This window comes from Rhinopithecus roxellana, chromosome 12 (genome assembly GCF_007565055.1).
Source record: "Rhinopithecus roxellana isolate Shanxi Qingling chromosome 12, ASM756505v1, whole genome shotgun sequence".
NCBI lineage: Eukaryota > Metazoa > Chordata > Mammalia > Primates > Cercopithecidae > Rhinopithecus > Rhinopithecus roxellana.
The window spans coordinates 12,765,290-12,780,148 of NC_044560.1; the positions used below are offsets into that span (position 1 = coordinate 12,765,290).

Here is a 14,859-nt window from a genome sequence, read left to right on the forward strand (position 1 = left end):
TAGGGGGAACACTTGAGGCCAGGAGTTCGAGACCAACCTGGCCAACATGGTGAAACCCCATCTCTACCCAAAATACGAAAATTAGCTGGGTGTGGTGGTGGGCGCCTGTAGTCCCCCCAGCTACTTGGAAGGCTGAGGTACGAGAATCACTTGAACCCGGGAGGCGGAGGTTGTAGTGAGCCATGATCATGCCGCTTACACTCCAGCAAGACTCTGTCTAAAGAAATAATAGTGGTGTTCGCAGCCGCCGCCGCGCCGCCGTCGCTCTCCAACGCCAGCGCCGCCCTTCGCTCGCCGAGCTCCAGCCGAAGGAGAAGGGGGTTAAGTGAGGAGGTCTCTGTATCATGGCTCGTACAAAGCAGACTGCCCGCAAATCGACCGGTGGTAAAGCACCCAGGAAGCAACTGGCTACAAAAGCCGCTCGCAAGAGTGCGCCCTCTACTGGAGGGGTGAAGAAACCTCATCGCTACAGGCCTGGTACTGTGGCGCTTCGTGAAATTAGACGTTATCAGAAGTCCACTGAACTTCTGATTCGCAAACTTCCCTTCCAGCGTCTGGTGCGAGAAATTGCTCAGGACTTTAAAACAGATCTGCGCTTCCAGAGCGCAGCTATCGGTGCTTTGCAGGAGGCAAGTGAGGCCTATCTGGTTGGCCTTTTTGAAGACACCAACTTGTGTGCTATCCATGCCAAACGTGTTAACAATTATGCCAAAAGACATCCAGCTAGCACGCCGCATACGTGGAGAACGTGCTTAAGAATCCACTATGATGGGAAACATTTCATTCTCAAAAAAAAAAAAAAAAAAAAAAATTCTCTTCTTCCTGTTATTGGTAGTTCTGAACGTTAGATATTTTTTTTCCATGGGGTCAAAAGGTACCTAAGTATATGATTGCGAGTGGAAAAATAGGGGACAGAAATCAGGTATTGGCAGTTTTTCCATTTTCATTTGTGTGTGAATTTTTAATATAAATGCAGAGGCGTAAAGCATTAATGCAAGTTAAAATGTTTCAGTGAACAAGTTTCAGCGGTTCAACTTTATAATAATTATAAATAAACCTGTTAAATTTTTCTGGACAATGCCAGCATTTGGATTTTTTTAAAACAAGTAAATTTCTTATTGACGGCAAAAAAAAAAAAAAAGAAATAGTAGTAATAAATAAAATAAGGTCCAAGGAAGGCCACTGGGTATAAAGTATATAAGGTGTTTTGACTGTCTTCAATAGTTTGCACAAACACATCTCATTCATCCAAGCTAGAAGCAAATACTTGTTTTTTTTTTTCTTTTTTTTTGGTGGGGGGGACGGAGTCTCGCTCTATCACCCAGGCTGGAGTGCCGTGGCATGATCTTGGCTCACTGCAAGCTCCGCCTCCCGGATTCATGCCATTCTGCTGCCTCAGCCTCCCGAGTAGCTGGAACGACAGGCACCTGCCACCACGCCTGGCTAATTTTTTATATTTTTAGTAGAGACGGGGTTTCACCCTGTTAGCCAGGATGGTCTCGATCTCCTGACCTTGTGATACGCCCGCCTCGGCCTCCCAAAGTGCTGCGATTACAGGCATGAGCCACCGCGCCTGGCCATAAATACTTATTTAAGCTGCTGAGTTCAGCCTAGACTGACTTCCACTGAGGCATAACAGCCTTTTATAGCATAAAATGCTGTTAGAGCTGAAATGAAAGGATACTAAATTCAGACCTGCTAAGTACTGTTGAACTTGGGCTTGTGTATTAACCTCTCTGAACTTTAGATAATAATATTGCACAGGATTACCAGGAACTAAGTGAGATCATATTGGTAGCATGTCTGCAATACAGTAGGTCCACAGTAAGCATTGGTTCCAACATACTTACAGGCAATTTCTAAACAGCCTTTGTATCCATCATTCTAGTTATTCATCTAGCAAGTATTTATTGACGGCTGCTGTATTTCAGGCACTGTCTAAACTCCAAGTATACTTATGGAGCTTACATTTATCAAGCAAATATAACGTCAGGCCGGGCATAGTGGTTCACGCCTGTAATCCCAGCACTTTGAGAGGCTGAGGCAGGTGGATCACCTGAGGTCAGGAGTTTGAGACCAGCCTGACCAACATGGCGAAACTTCGTCTCTACTAAAAATACAAAAAAATTAGCTGGACATGGTGGCAAGCGCCTGTAGTCTCAGCTACTCAGGAGGCTAAGGCAGGAGAATCGCTTGAACCCGGGAGGCAGAGGTTGCAGTGAGCCAAGATCGTGCCACTGCACTCCAGCCTGGATGACACAGCGAGGCTCCGTCTCAAAAAAAAAAAAATTAAACATCAAGCATTGATCAAGTGGGATGAGAGGTAAATACGTACAGAATGATGGAAGGTGTTAAAAAGGGTGGTTGGGGAGATCTTGAGAGGTTACATGTGAGCAGATCTGAAGGAAGTGAGGGAAGCAGCCTTGCAACTATCCTGGGAAAGTGCATTATAGACAGAGGGAGCTTGCAAATACCTTGACATGAGAAAGGACTTGGCCTCTTGAGAAACAGTAGGGAGACCAGTGTGACTGGAATACAGGAAGGGAGTGGGAGGAGAGAAAGAAAAGAGTCTGGAAGGGTGCAGGGCAGACCAGTTAGGGCCTCAAAGGCCATGACAATAAAGACTTTAGTGTCTTGTTTTTTTTTTTTTTTGAGACAGAGTCTTACTCTGTCACCTGGGCTGGAATGCAGTGGTTCAATCTCGGCTCACTGCAACCTCCACCTCCCTGGTTCAAGCGATTCTCCTGCCTCAGCCTCCTGAGTAGCTGGGATTACAGGCATGCACCTATTTGAAGACTGAATTGACACCATTTGTTGATGGATTAGATTGGTTAAGGGGCCTCAGAATGGCATCAAGATTGCCGCCTAGATTCTTGGCCTGAACAGCTGTGTGAATGGCCATGCTAGTTCCTCTTGGGGAAAGACTGCAAAAAGTGCAAGTTTAAAGATAGAAAATCAAGAATTTGGTTCTAGACACATTATACTTGAGATACCTTTTCGCATCTAAACGAAAATGTCACATAAGCAGTTGAGTACGTGGGAAAATCGATATAAACTTGGGAAGTTACCAAGGTATAGGATGAATCAGCTTATGCACAGTGTGTAGCAAAGTGCTTCTCAAACTTTAGCAGCCTCACAGATCTCCTAGAGAGGTTATTAGAACATAGACTCGGCCAGGTGCAGTGGCTCACGCCTGTAAATCCCAGCACTTTGGGAGGCTGAGGCAGGCGGATCACGAGGTCAGGAGATCAAGACCATCCTGGCTAACACATGAAACCCCGTTTCTACTAAAAATATAAAAAATTAGCCAGGTGTGGTGGTGGGCACCTATAGTCCCAGCTACTTGGGAGTCTGAGGCAGGAGAATCACTTGAACCCGGGAGGCAGAGCTTGCAGTGAGCCGAGATTGCGCTACTGCACTCCAACCTGGACAACAGAGTGAGACTCCATCTCAAAAAGAAAAAAAAAAACAAAAAACATAGACTCTTGGGCCCCTAGGGATTCTGATTCAGTAGATCTTCGATAGGGATGAAAATTTACATTTCTAGGCCTGGCATGGTGGCTCATGCCTGTAATCCCAGCACTTTGTGCTATAATCCCAGCACAGGTGATCCCCAATCCAAGGCAGGTGGATCACCTGAGGTCAGGAGTTCGAGACCAGCCTGACCAACATGGTGAAACCCTGTCTCTACTAAAAATACAAAATAAGCCGAGCGTGATGGTGCATGCCTGTAATCCCAGCTACTCGGGAGGTTGAGGTAGGAGAGTCGCTTGAACTTGGGAGGCGGAGGTTGCAGTGAGCCGAGATGGTGCCATTGTGCTCCAGCCTGGGCAACAAGAGCAAAACTCTGTCTCAAAAAGAAAAAAAAGAATTTGCATTTCTTTTTTTTTTTTTTTTTTTTTTTTTTTTTTTTTTTTTTTTTTTTTTTTTGAGACGGAGTCTCGCTCTGTCGCCCAGGCTGGAGTCTGGAGTGCAGTGGCCGGATCTCAGCTCACTGCAAGCTCCGCCTCCCGGGTTCCCGCCATTCTCCTGCCTCAGCCTCCCGAGTAGCTGGGACTATAGGCGCCCGCCACCGCGCCCGGCTAGTTTTTTGTATTTTTTTAGTAGAGACGGGGTTTCACTGTATTAGCCAGGATGGTCTCGATCTCCTGACCTCGTGATCCGCCCGTCTCGGCCTCCCAAAGTGCTGGGATTACAGGCTTGAGCCACCGCGCCCGGCCAAGAATTTGCATTTCTAATAAGTTTCCAGGTGATGCTGATGCCACTGGTCTTCTCAGCATTATTTATTTATTTGTTTGTTTATGAAGTGAGATCGGGAGCTGTTAGAGAGTTTTCAGCTGAGGAGGGCATATGACTACATTGTCTTTTATTTAAGTTTCAAATATGGGATCTTGCTATATTGCTTAGCCTGGTTTTGAACCCCTGAACCTCAAGCGATCCTCCTGCCTGGGCCTCCCCAGTAGTTGGGACTACAGGCATAGACCACAGTGCCCAGCCCTCATTTTCATTTTTGAAAAGGTGACTGGCCGGGCGCGGTGGCTCAAGCCTGTAATCCCAGCACTTTGGGAGGCCGAGACGGGCGGATCACGAGGTCAGGAGATCGAGACCATCCTGGCTAACACGGTGAAACCCCGTCTCTACTAAAAAATACAAAAAACTAGCCGGGCGAGGTGGCGGGCGCCTGTAGTCCCAGCTACTCGGGAGGCTGAGGCAGGAGAATGGCGTAAACCCTGGAGGCGGAGCTTGCAGTGAGCTGAGATCCGGCCACTGCACTCCAGCCCGGGCGACAGAGAGAGACTCCGTCTCAAAAAAAAAAAAAAAAAAGAAAGAAAAGGTGACTGTACTGGCAGTGTGGAGAATGGGTTGCAGGGGTGGAGATGGCAGAAGCAGAGAAACCAAGTGGAAGCTTTGGTCATAGTTGCATCAAGATGCTAAGGCTTAGGCTTGCTTGGGCTTATGCAGTGAGCACCAAGTCTCCTGGAGGGATCAACCGACGCTGGCTTACTTTTACAGGTCTCTAGGCGCCGTTCTGCCTGGTGTCCTGCTCTTTTCCATAGAGGGCTCAGTCCCATAAGACTGCCCCCACTTCAGATGCCAGTCACAACTTGGTTATCACTTACACTTCTGACCAACCGACTATGAATCACGGCTTCCACTCCCCCTCCTTGGGTTCAATTAATTTGCCTAGAGTGGCTCACAGAACACAGGGAGACACTTACATTTGTGAACAGCCAGATGAAGAGATGCAAAGGCAAGGTATGGGGGAGCGGACACAGATTCCATGCCCTTCTTGGGCACACCACCCTCCCAGCACCTCTCCCCAAGCATCCTTTGGGTGGAACTTGATGCTGGCCTTTCCCCCTCTGCATTCAGTTTGTCCTTTCTCTCTCTCAAAGGTACAGTATCATACTGTAGAGGACAAGTGTCTAAAAATCATATGCCTCAAGTAATTATCTTTTTTTAAACAGATAGCCGGAGTCTCATTTACTTTATACCGCCTTAAGTCACAGAACGAGGGAATGACAGAGTCAGAATTTGAACCCAAATCTCCTCAATGCTTTGCATTATACCCTACTGCCTTATGAAGCCATATAACCTTAGGTAAATCTTTGTGCTTTCCATTTGTTTCCTGCCCACTTCAAGGGAGATCATGTATGTGAGAGTGCCAGGCAAACCCCACCACAGTGTAGACCCGTGAGTTGCTGCCATCATCCATGTGGTCACGTGGTCAGTGTTTGTCAATGTGTCTAATATTTCTTATCTAGGAATAGTAAAGAATCTCTCAGCTTTTTTTTTTTAGATGGAGTCTTGCTCTGTCGCCCAGGCTGAAGTACAATGGCACGATTTTGGCTCACTGCAACCTCCGCCTCCCAGGTTCAAGTGATTCTCCTGCCTCGGCCTCTCGAGTAGCTGGGACTACAGGCTCCCTCTACCGCGCCCGGCTAATTTTTGTATTTTTAGTAGAAACGGGGTTTCGCCCTGTTGGCCAGGCTGGTCTTGAACTCCTGACCTCAGATGATCTGCCCACCTCAGCCTCCCAAAGTGTTGGGATTATAGGCGTGAGCCACTGCACCGGGCCACAATCTCTCAACTTTAATTGTGGGCTGAACCTCTATGGAGAGAATGTGTGTATAATGAATTCCTCTGTGCTCTATGATATATTCCTTTGGTTCTTGTTTTAGAAATTTCCCTCATGCTGATGTAAAAAAAAAAAAAAAAAAAAAGATATTATCATGTCTATCAGCTGAGCACACACAGGGGGATTGTGAGGAATGGAGAAAGACAGGAGGAGGAGGTAAGGGAGAACTAACACTTATGGCCAGTGTGTACCTCCTTTGTTCTAGGTGTTTGACATATTTGAGATCATCTTTACAGTTGTCCTATGAGTTATATATAACATTCCTATTTTACAAGAGAAAAGAGAGCCTCAGAGTCACCACCAGGAAGTGGTGGAACTTGAATTCTAACACTGATCCTTCTGATTCACAGTGACTCCTCACACTGTGCTCTGTTGCCTCAAGAAGAGATATGAAGCATAGATCCGTGGGCTCAATTTTGTTTGGTTTGGTTTTTGAGGTCTTGCTATGTTGCCCAGGCTGTTCTCAAACTCCTGGGCTCAAGCAATCCTCCCACTCATTCTTCCAAGTAGCTGGGATTGCAGGCATGTGCCACAGCCCCTGGCTCAGTTTTATATGATTCTACCAAGTAGCTTCAGATAAGAACATAGGGAAGATGAAACCCCATGTAAAGGCATGAATGTCAGAAAACTTAAGGAAAAAAAACATGGCTTGCATCTGTAGCTCAGCTATGTGGGAGGCTGAGCCCAGGAGTTGAAGACCATAGCATGCTGTGATTGAACCTGTGAATAGCCACTGCATTTCAGCCGGGCAGCATGGCAAGAGCTCATCTCTAAACAAGAAAGAAAGAAAAAGGCTGGGCACAGTGGCTCACGCCTGTAATACCAGCACTTTGGGAGGCTGAGGCAGGCGGATCACGAGGGAGTTCGAGACCAGCCTGACCAACATGGTGAAACCCCATCTCTACTAAAAATACAAAAATTAGCCGGGTATGGTGGTGTGCACCTGTAATCCCAGCTACTCAGTCAGGAGGCTGAGGCAGGAGAATCTCTTGAACCTGGGAGGTGGAGGTTGCAGTGAGCCAAGATCACACCACTGCACTCCAGCCTGGGAGACACAGCGAGACTCCGTCTCAAAAATAAAAAATAAAAAAGAAATAAGGAAAAGGAAAGGGAGAAAACCAGGCAAATCTATGGGCAGTCTCTTTGGGACCTCTGGGAGTGAAAATCCCTGTCAGGAATTGCTGTCACTTTTCTTCTGTGACATCTGCTTCAGGCTTCCAGCCTTCACCCAAGCCAGCTAAATTGCCATTGTTTCATTAATTTAACAAATGTTGATTGAAGGGCCAAGCCCATGCTGGACCCAGCAATGTATTGCCTTTATTCTAGGAGCTTTATTCTAGTTCATTTACTTATGGGTTCACCAGTTATTTAGTGCCCCCACCAGGGATATAGAGATGGTTGAGTCACAATCCATGCCTGCAAGGAGCTCACAGTCTATTGAGGGTACCACACAATGAAACACAGAGGAAGACAGACGTGGCGTCTGCACTCATGGTGCTAGACTACAGTGGAGGAAGTGGGGAGGGAGCATAAACCAATAAAAAGTGGTCAAAAAGTAATACATATTAAGTATACAATTACCATCTGATCCAGCATTTCCACTTCTGGGTATATTCCCAAAAGAATGGAAAGCCCAGGAACCAATATTTGTGCACTGATGTTCATAGCAGCCTTATTCATAATAGCCAAAGGTGGAAACAACCCAAATATCTGTCAACAAATGAATAGATGAACAAAATGTGGTCTGTCCATACAATGAAATATTACTCAGCCTTAAAAAAAAAAAAAAAAAAAAGGAATGAAATCCTGATACATACTACCATTTCAGTGAACCTCGAAAACATTATACTAAGTGAAATAGGCCAATCAGAACAGGACAAATATTCTATGGTTACACTTATGTGAGATACCTAGAGTAGTCAAAGTCATAGAGACAAAAATAGAACTATGGTTGCCAGGGGCTGGGGGAAGAAAAAATAGGGAGTTATTGTTTAATGGGTGCAGAGTTTGAGCATGGGATGGAAAAAGTCCTGGAGATGGATAAGATGGATACTGGTGATGGTTGTGGTGTGGATCTACATAACGCCACTGAATAGCTTACCTAAATGTTACATATATGTATTTATTTTACCACAACACAAAAAAGTAATACATTTGAGACTTTGTCGTGAAGAAAATGAAATTAAAAATCATGAAAATAAATTCATTTTATATTTAACCAACAAAAGGTAATACAAATAGTAGTCCTATAATAGCCATCGTGGTCAGTGCTACAGAGTCCTACCTGGCGTTGGGAGAGAAGATGGCAGGTAAACCTGCTCAGGTTAGTGGGGTTCTGAAACCAAGAGGGGCTTCATCAGGAGAATGGCATTTCAACTAAGCCTTGAAAGAGAAAGCTTGGTGAGAAGGGGTGGGTGTTTGTGGAAGACAAGACATTCCAGGCAGCAGGAACAGCAAGGCAAAGGCCAGAAGCAGGAGCGCCCCTTTGGTGGAGTTGAGGAATTACAAGGTTTGTATGTGGAACACAGATTGGGGGAGTGGAGGTTGGACTTGCAAAGGATTTTAGGCTCCTCCTAGGAGCAAGTGGAATCCATCAAAGAGTTTGGGCAAGGGATTTTTATTTTTAATTGGTAAGCCCCTTGATTTGGTTAAGTAGAAAGGGATGAAAAATAAAGTTTATTGAGGGGTTTCTATGTGTCAGCTGCTTTACCTACCATTCCCTTCTTGGGTAGAAGCCCTGTGAGGTCAGAATTACTAGGAGATGAGTTCTTTGAGGACAAGGATTCAGCATTCTCAACTCTCTGATACTAAGTAGGACACTTGGCACAGATGACGTACTCAATAATGATCCACATGGTTGATTTTACAGATGAGGCTCGGGGAGGTGAAGCCATTTGACCCAAGTGAGCAGGTGAGGAGGCCCTGCAGCCTAGGAGCTGTGCCAACCCTGAGCCCATAGTCCCTTCTAAACCATGCTACACATTCCACAACCCCAGATTTCCCTGCTGTTTTCCAGAGCCTCTTCCCTGAGTCCCTCCTTCCCAGAACACTGGTGTGTGTACCCCTAGGCCCAAGGGGTGGCCAAGGGGCATCTGTTTGTGAGTGTGACTTTGCACTTAGGAGCTGGTGTGATCCCTGGGCTGAACGTGAGGTCCTGTGGTGCAGGACAGAGACTAGGGCAGGTATTCATTTCCTATTTCTGCTGTAAAAAAATTACCACGAACTTACTATCTGACATTCATGGAGGCCAGAAGTCTAAAATGGGTCTCACTGGGCTGTAATCAAGGTATATCCGTGGCTGTGTCTTTCCTAGAGGCTCCAGGGAGAATCTGTTTGCTTGCCTTTTCCAGCTTCTAGAGGCCACCTGTGTTCCTTGGCTGGTGGCCACCGTCAAAGCCAGCAATCCCATCACTCCAGCCTCTGCCTCTTTCACCACATCCCCTCCGACTCTGACTCATGCCTCCCGCTTTCACTTAGAAGCACCCTTGTGATTACTTTGGGCCACCCCAATAATCCAGAATAATCTCCCTATCTTGAGTCAGCTTATTAGCAATTTTTTATTGTATTAAAATAAATAAATTTGTAATATACATTGAAATGAGGTCTTGCAACGTTGCCCAGGCTGGTCTCAAACCCCTGAGCTCAAGTGATCCTCCTGCCTCAGCCTCCCAAAGTGCTGGGATTACAGGTGTGAGCCACCATGCTTGGCCTGATTAGCAATTTTAATTCCCCCTTGTCATGTAAGATAACATATTCACAGGTTCCTGGGGTCAGGGTATGGACATCTGGGGTGGGGAGGGGACATTATTCTGCCTAATGCAGGTGTGAAGAGCAGGGTGTAGGTCAGGGGCTAGTTCTCCTTGCGTCACCATATCCCCCAAGAACTCTTAAGAATCTGAGAATGTTAAATTTAAACCTAGCCCCAGGTCATTAGGAAGGTATATTCATCAAGGTAAGAGAACAGAATAGGATAGGATAGAGTAGAAACTGTATTTAATGATTTGTTAGTTTTTAACTTTTAAATATTTAGATAAATGGTATGTGGACCTCATGTATGCACTTTTTCCATCAGCCTTGCAAATATTAGAGGTCCATCTAACCTAAAGTCACATAGCTGGTGAGGATTCAAATTAGAACACAGATGTGTTACTTTCACCACACAAGGCCCCTCTTCAAGGAGAAGTAAGGCACTGTCTTACTCAGCTTCGAGGCTCTGTATCTTTGCCTGTTTCCTGGTGGTTACAGGCTATGTGCTCTGGCAAACTCCTGCTGAGAACCTGGCCTCCTAGCCCTTCTGAAGCTGCAGTTCTTCTCTCATACCATGTATTGTCCTATGCGGATACCTCTCATACAGACCCTCCACTGGGCTGTTCAAGTCCACATACTTATGGGTTCACCAGCTAGTTAGTGCCCCCAACAGGGATACAGAGATGGTTTAGTCACAGTTCCCATTTGCAAGGAGCTCGCAGTCTAGTGAGGACACCACACAAAGAAATGGACAGTGACGACCATGTGAGAGACTCTTCCAGTGATGGGTGCGCGATAATCTGGGGCAGATCTGGGGTGGGGTTAGGTAGAGGCTGCTCAGAGGAAGTGATTCTCAAACAGAGTCTTAATGAGGCCAGGAGGCCGAGGGCTGGAACTTGGAGTTGGCATATTTATAGACCCTGAGGCTACAACGGGGCAAGTTTGGGAAATCCCAAATCTGTCATGATGACTAGAACAAAGAGTAAGAGGCAAGAGGGGAAGAAGTAAGGCTTAAAAGACTAAGAGCCTCAGCCCAGGAATGGTGGCTCACGCCTGTAATCCCAGCACTTTGGGAGGCCGAGGCGGGTGGATAACTTAAGGTCAGGAGTTCGAGACCAGCCTGACCAACATGGTGAAACCCCATCTCTCCTAAAAATACAAAAAAAAAAAAAAAAATTAGCCAGGCATGGTGGCGCATGCCTGTAATCCCAGCTACTCGGGAGGCTGAGATGGGAGAATCGCTTGAACCTGGGAGGCGGAGGTTGCTGTGAGCTGAGATCGCGCCGCTGCACTCTAGCCTGGGTGACAGAGCAAGACTATGTCTTTAAAAAAAAAAAAAAATGCTGGCTGCAGTGGCTCATGCCTGTAATAGCACTTTGGGAGGACAAGGTGGGCAGATCACCTGAGGTAAGGAGTTCAAGACCAGCCTGACCAACATGGAGAAACCCTGTCTCTACTAAAAATACAAAATTAGCCGGGCGTGGTGGCTCAAGCCTGTAATCCCAGCACTTTGGGAGGCCGAGACGGGCGGATCACAAGGTCAGGATATCGAGACCATCCTGGCGAACACTGTGAAACCCCGTCTCTACTAAAAATACAAAAAACTAGCCGGGCGAGGTGGCAGGCGCCTGTAGTCCCAGCTACTTGGGAGGCTGAGGCAGGAGAATGGCAGGAACCCGGGAGGCGGAGCTTGCAGTGAGCTGAGATCGCGCCACTGCACTCCAGCCTGGGCGACAGAGCAAGACTCCGCCTCAAAAACAAAACAAAACAAAACAAAAAAATACAAAATTAGCCAGGCGTGATGGCACGTGCCTAAAATCCCAGCTACTCGGGAGGCTGAGGCAGGAGAATCGCTTGGACCTGGGAGATAGAGATTGCAGTAGGCTGAGATCGTGCCATTGCACTTCAGCCTGGGCAACAAGAGCGAAACTCCATCTCAAAAAAACAACCAAAAAAAAGCTAAAAACATTTGGTCTGAGTCTCTTAAGATATGGGATTGGTGTTGGGATCAGTTTTAACGCTTCCCAGGTGACTCTAATGTGTAGCCAGGGTTGAGTACCAGGGCCACAGGCCACAAGGGAGCATTGAAGGGTTTTACTCGAAATCAGATTTGCATGTCAGACTCAATTTGAACTGACAGCTCTGCAGGAGATGGGTGGGGCAGGGTGTGAAGGGTGGTTGTGGAGAGGCAGTTGCAGCTTAATCCAGGTGAGAGAGAATGAGATGGAAGAAGCAAATGGGTTTTGAGGGAGTTTAGGAAGATACCATCAACAGGATCTGGTGAATGGAGGTGGGTGGGTAGGCAGGTCAGAGTCCAGGAAAGCCCCCTGACTTCAGACTTGAGCCACTTGGTGAATAATGGTGCCCTTTCCTGGAGTGGGAAGTAGGGACAGAGACAGGTTTAGGGAGGGTTCCTTGCTGAGTAATGTTCTTTTTTTTTTTGAGACAGAGTCTCGCTCTGTTGCCCAGGCGGGAGTGCAGTGGTGCGATCTCAGCTCACTGTAAGCTCCGCCTCCCGGGTCCACACCATTCTCCTGCCTCAGCCTCCCGAGTAGCTGGGACTACAGGCATCCACTACCACATCCGGCTAATTTTTTTGAACTTTTAGTAGAGACTGGGTTTCACTATGTTAGCCAGGATGGTCTCGATCTCCTGACCTCGTGATCTGCCCGCCTCAGCCTCCCAAAGTGCTGGGATTACAGGCATGAGCCACCACGCCCGGCCTCTTGCTGAGTAAAGTTCTAACCGGCCTCTATAAACAGCTGTCTGATCTCTTTTTGGGCTTTTTTTTTCTTTTTTCTTTTTTTTTTTTTTAGACGAAGTCTTGCTCTGTCACGCTGGCTGGAGTGCAGTGGCGTGATCTCGGCTCACTGCAGCTTCCGCCTCCCTGGGTTCAAGCTGTTCCCCTGCCTCAGCCTCCTGAGTAGCTGGGATTATAGCTGCCCACCACCATGCCCAGCTAATTTTTGTATTTTTAGTGGAGATGGGGTTTCACCGTGTTAGTCAGCTGGTCTCGAACTCCTGACCTCATGATCAGGCCCCGCCTCGGCCTCCCAAAGTGCTGGGATTCTAGGCGTGAGCCACTGTGCCCGGCCCCTTTTTGGGCTTCTTACTCTTTTTCACCTTGCCTCAGGCCCTGAGTAGTTCCAGCTACTTTCATTTCTTCTTTACCACCTTCCCTATTCAGTCCATCCACTTGTAAGAGCTGTGGAGGGCAGCAGGGGAGGCATCATTTGTCCCACAAAACCTGACTGCACTACAGGGCAACAGTCTCTTTAGCCACTCTCCTCCATGTTGCCCTGAAGATTAACACTCGGGGCCTTTTTCTTCTTTTAAATAAAAAATAAAAGGATGGGTGGGGGAATAGGGAGAAAATTTCTGTAACACTCACTTAAGAACATTTGGAAAATACTGAAAAAAAAATCACTTATATCATGCCCACATAAATCCAATCACTGCCATCGTTCTGGTGTGTTTCCTAAGACGTAGATTATTTTGCTTTTTCCTTTTATAATTGTAATCATGCTGGTGAAACGGAATAGATTATAAAAACAAGAAGGCAGCTTAAGAGAGACAGTTGATGTGTGGTACAGGAAAATACACCCATCGTAGGCAAGGGCATGGAAAACAGGCACTTCTTACAGTGTTGGTGGAAATGTACATTGGCAGAGCCTTTCTGGAGGAGAACTTTACAATATCTATCAAAATCATAGATGCATGACTTTGACTCCAGAATTGTACTTAGAATTATCCTACAGTGTCCAACTACACAAATTTAGGTGAATGCATCAGTTATTTTTTAAAGAAGGAAAAACCAGGCCGGGCACGGTGACTCACGCCTGTAATCCCAGCACTTTGGGAGTCTGAAGCGGGTGGACTCACTTGAGGTCAGGAGTTCGAGACCACCCTGACCAACATGGTGAAACCCTGTCTCTACTAAAAATATAAAAATTAGCCGGGCGTGTTGGCACACACCTGTAATCCCAGCTAATCGTGAGGCTGAGGCAGGAGAACTGCTTGAACCCAGGAGGTGGAGATTGTAGTGAGCCAGGATTGTGCCACTGTACTCTAGCCTGGTGACAGAGCAATACTCCGTCTCAAAAAAAAAAGAAAAAAGAAAAAAGAAAAGTCAACATAAATATTTATTTATTTATTTATTTATTTATTTATTTATTTATTTATTTATTTATTTTTGAGATGGAGTCTCACTGTGTCACCCAGGCTGGAGTGCAGTAGCATGATCTCGGCTCACTGCAACCTCCGCCTCCCAGGTTCAAGCGATTCTTTTGCCTCAGCATCCTGAGTAGCTGGGACTACAGGCACGTGCCACCACGCCTGGCTAATTTTTATATTTTTCGTAGACAGGGTTTCACCATGTTGGCCAGGCTAGTCTCGATCTCGTGACCTCATTATCTACCCGCCTCAGCCTCCTGAAGTGCTGGGATTACAGGTGTGAGCCACCATGCCCGGCCATATTTATTCATTTATTTTTATTATTATTTTTTTTTGAGATGGAATCTTGCTCTGTCGCTCAGGCTGGAATGGCACGATCTTGGTTCACTGCAACCTCCATCTCCCGGGTTCAAGTGATTCTCCTGCCTCAGCCTCCTGAGTAGCTGGGATTACAGGTGCCCGCCACCATGACTGGCTAATTTTTGTATTTTTAGTAGAGACGGGGTTTCCCCATGTTGGCCTGGCTGGTCTTGAACTCCTGATCTCAGTTGATCCTCCTGCCTCCACCTCCCAAAGTGCTGGGATTACAGGCATGAGCCACTGTGCCCAGCCTAAAAAATTTTTTTTGTGGAGACAGGGTCTTGCTCGCTCTGTTACCTGGGCTGGTCTCAAACTCCTGGACTCAAGTGATCCTCTCACCTTGGCCTCCCAAAGTGTTGGGAAAATAGGCATGATCCACCTTACCCAGCCTTAAATATTTGTAAGTTAAATAAATTACAGTAAGTCTGCAGAATGGAATA

The 14,859-nt window shown here is 46.6% G+C and overlaps 1 protein-coding gene across 1 annotated transcript; it reads left to right on the top strand.

Annotated features, from left to right (window-relative positions):
* The first annotated feature begins 325 nt into the window (after nucleotides 1-325).
* Nucleotides 326-1,141, top strand: LOC115892277 (histone H3.3-like). The gene is given in 2 exon segments (XM_030913203.1): nucleotides 326-698; nucleotides 700-1,141. Coding segments are annotated over 2 exon segments (411 nt in total). The 5' UTR covers nucleotides 326-344; the 3' UTR covers nucleotides 757-1,141.
* The last annotated feature ends 13,718 nt before the right edge of the window (nucleotides 1,142-14,859 follow it).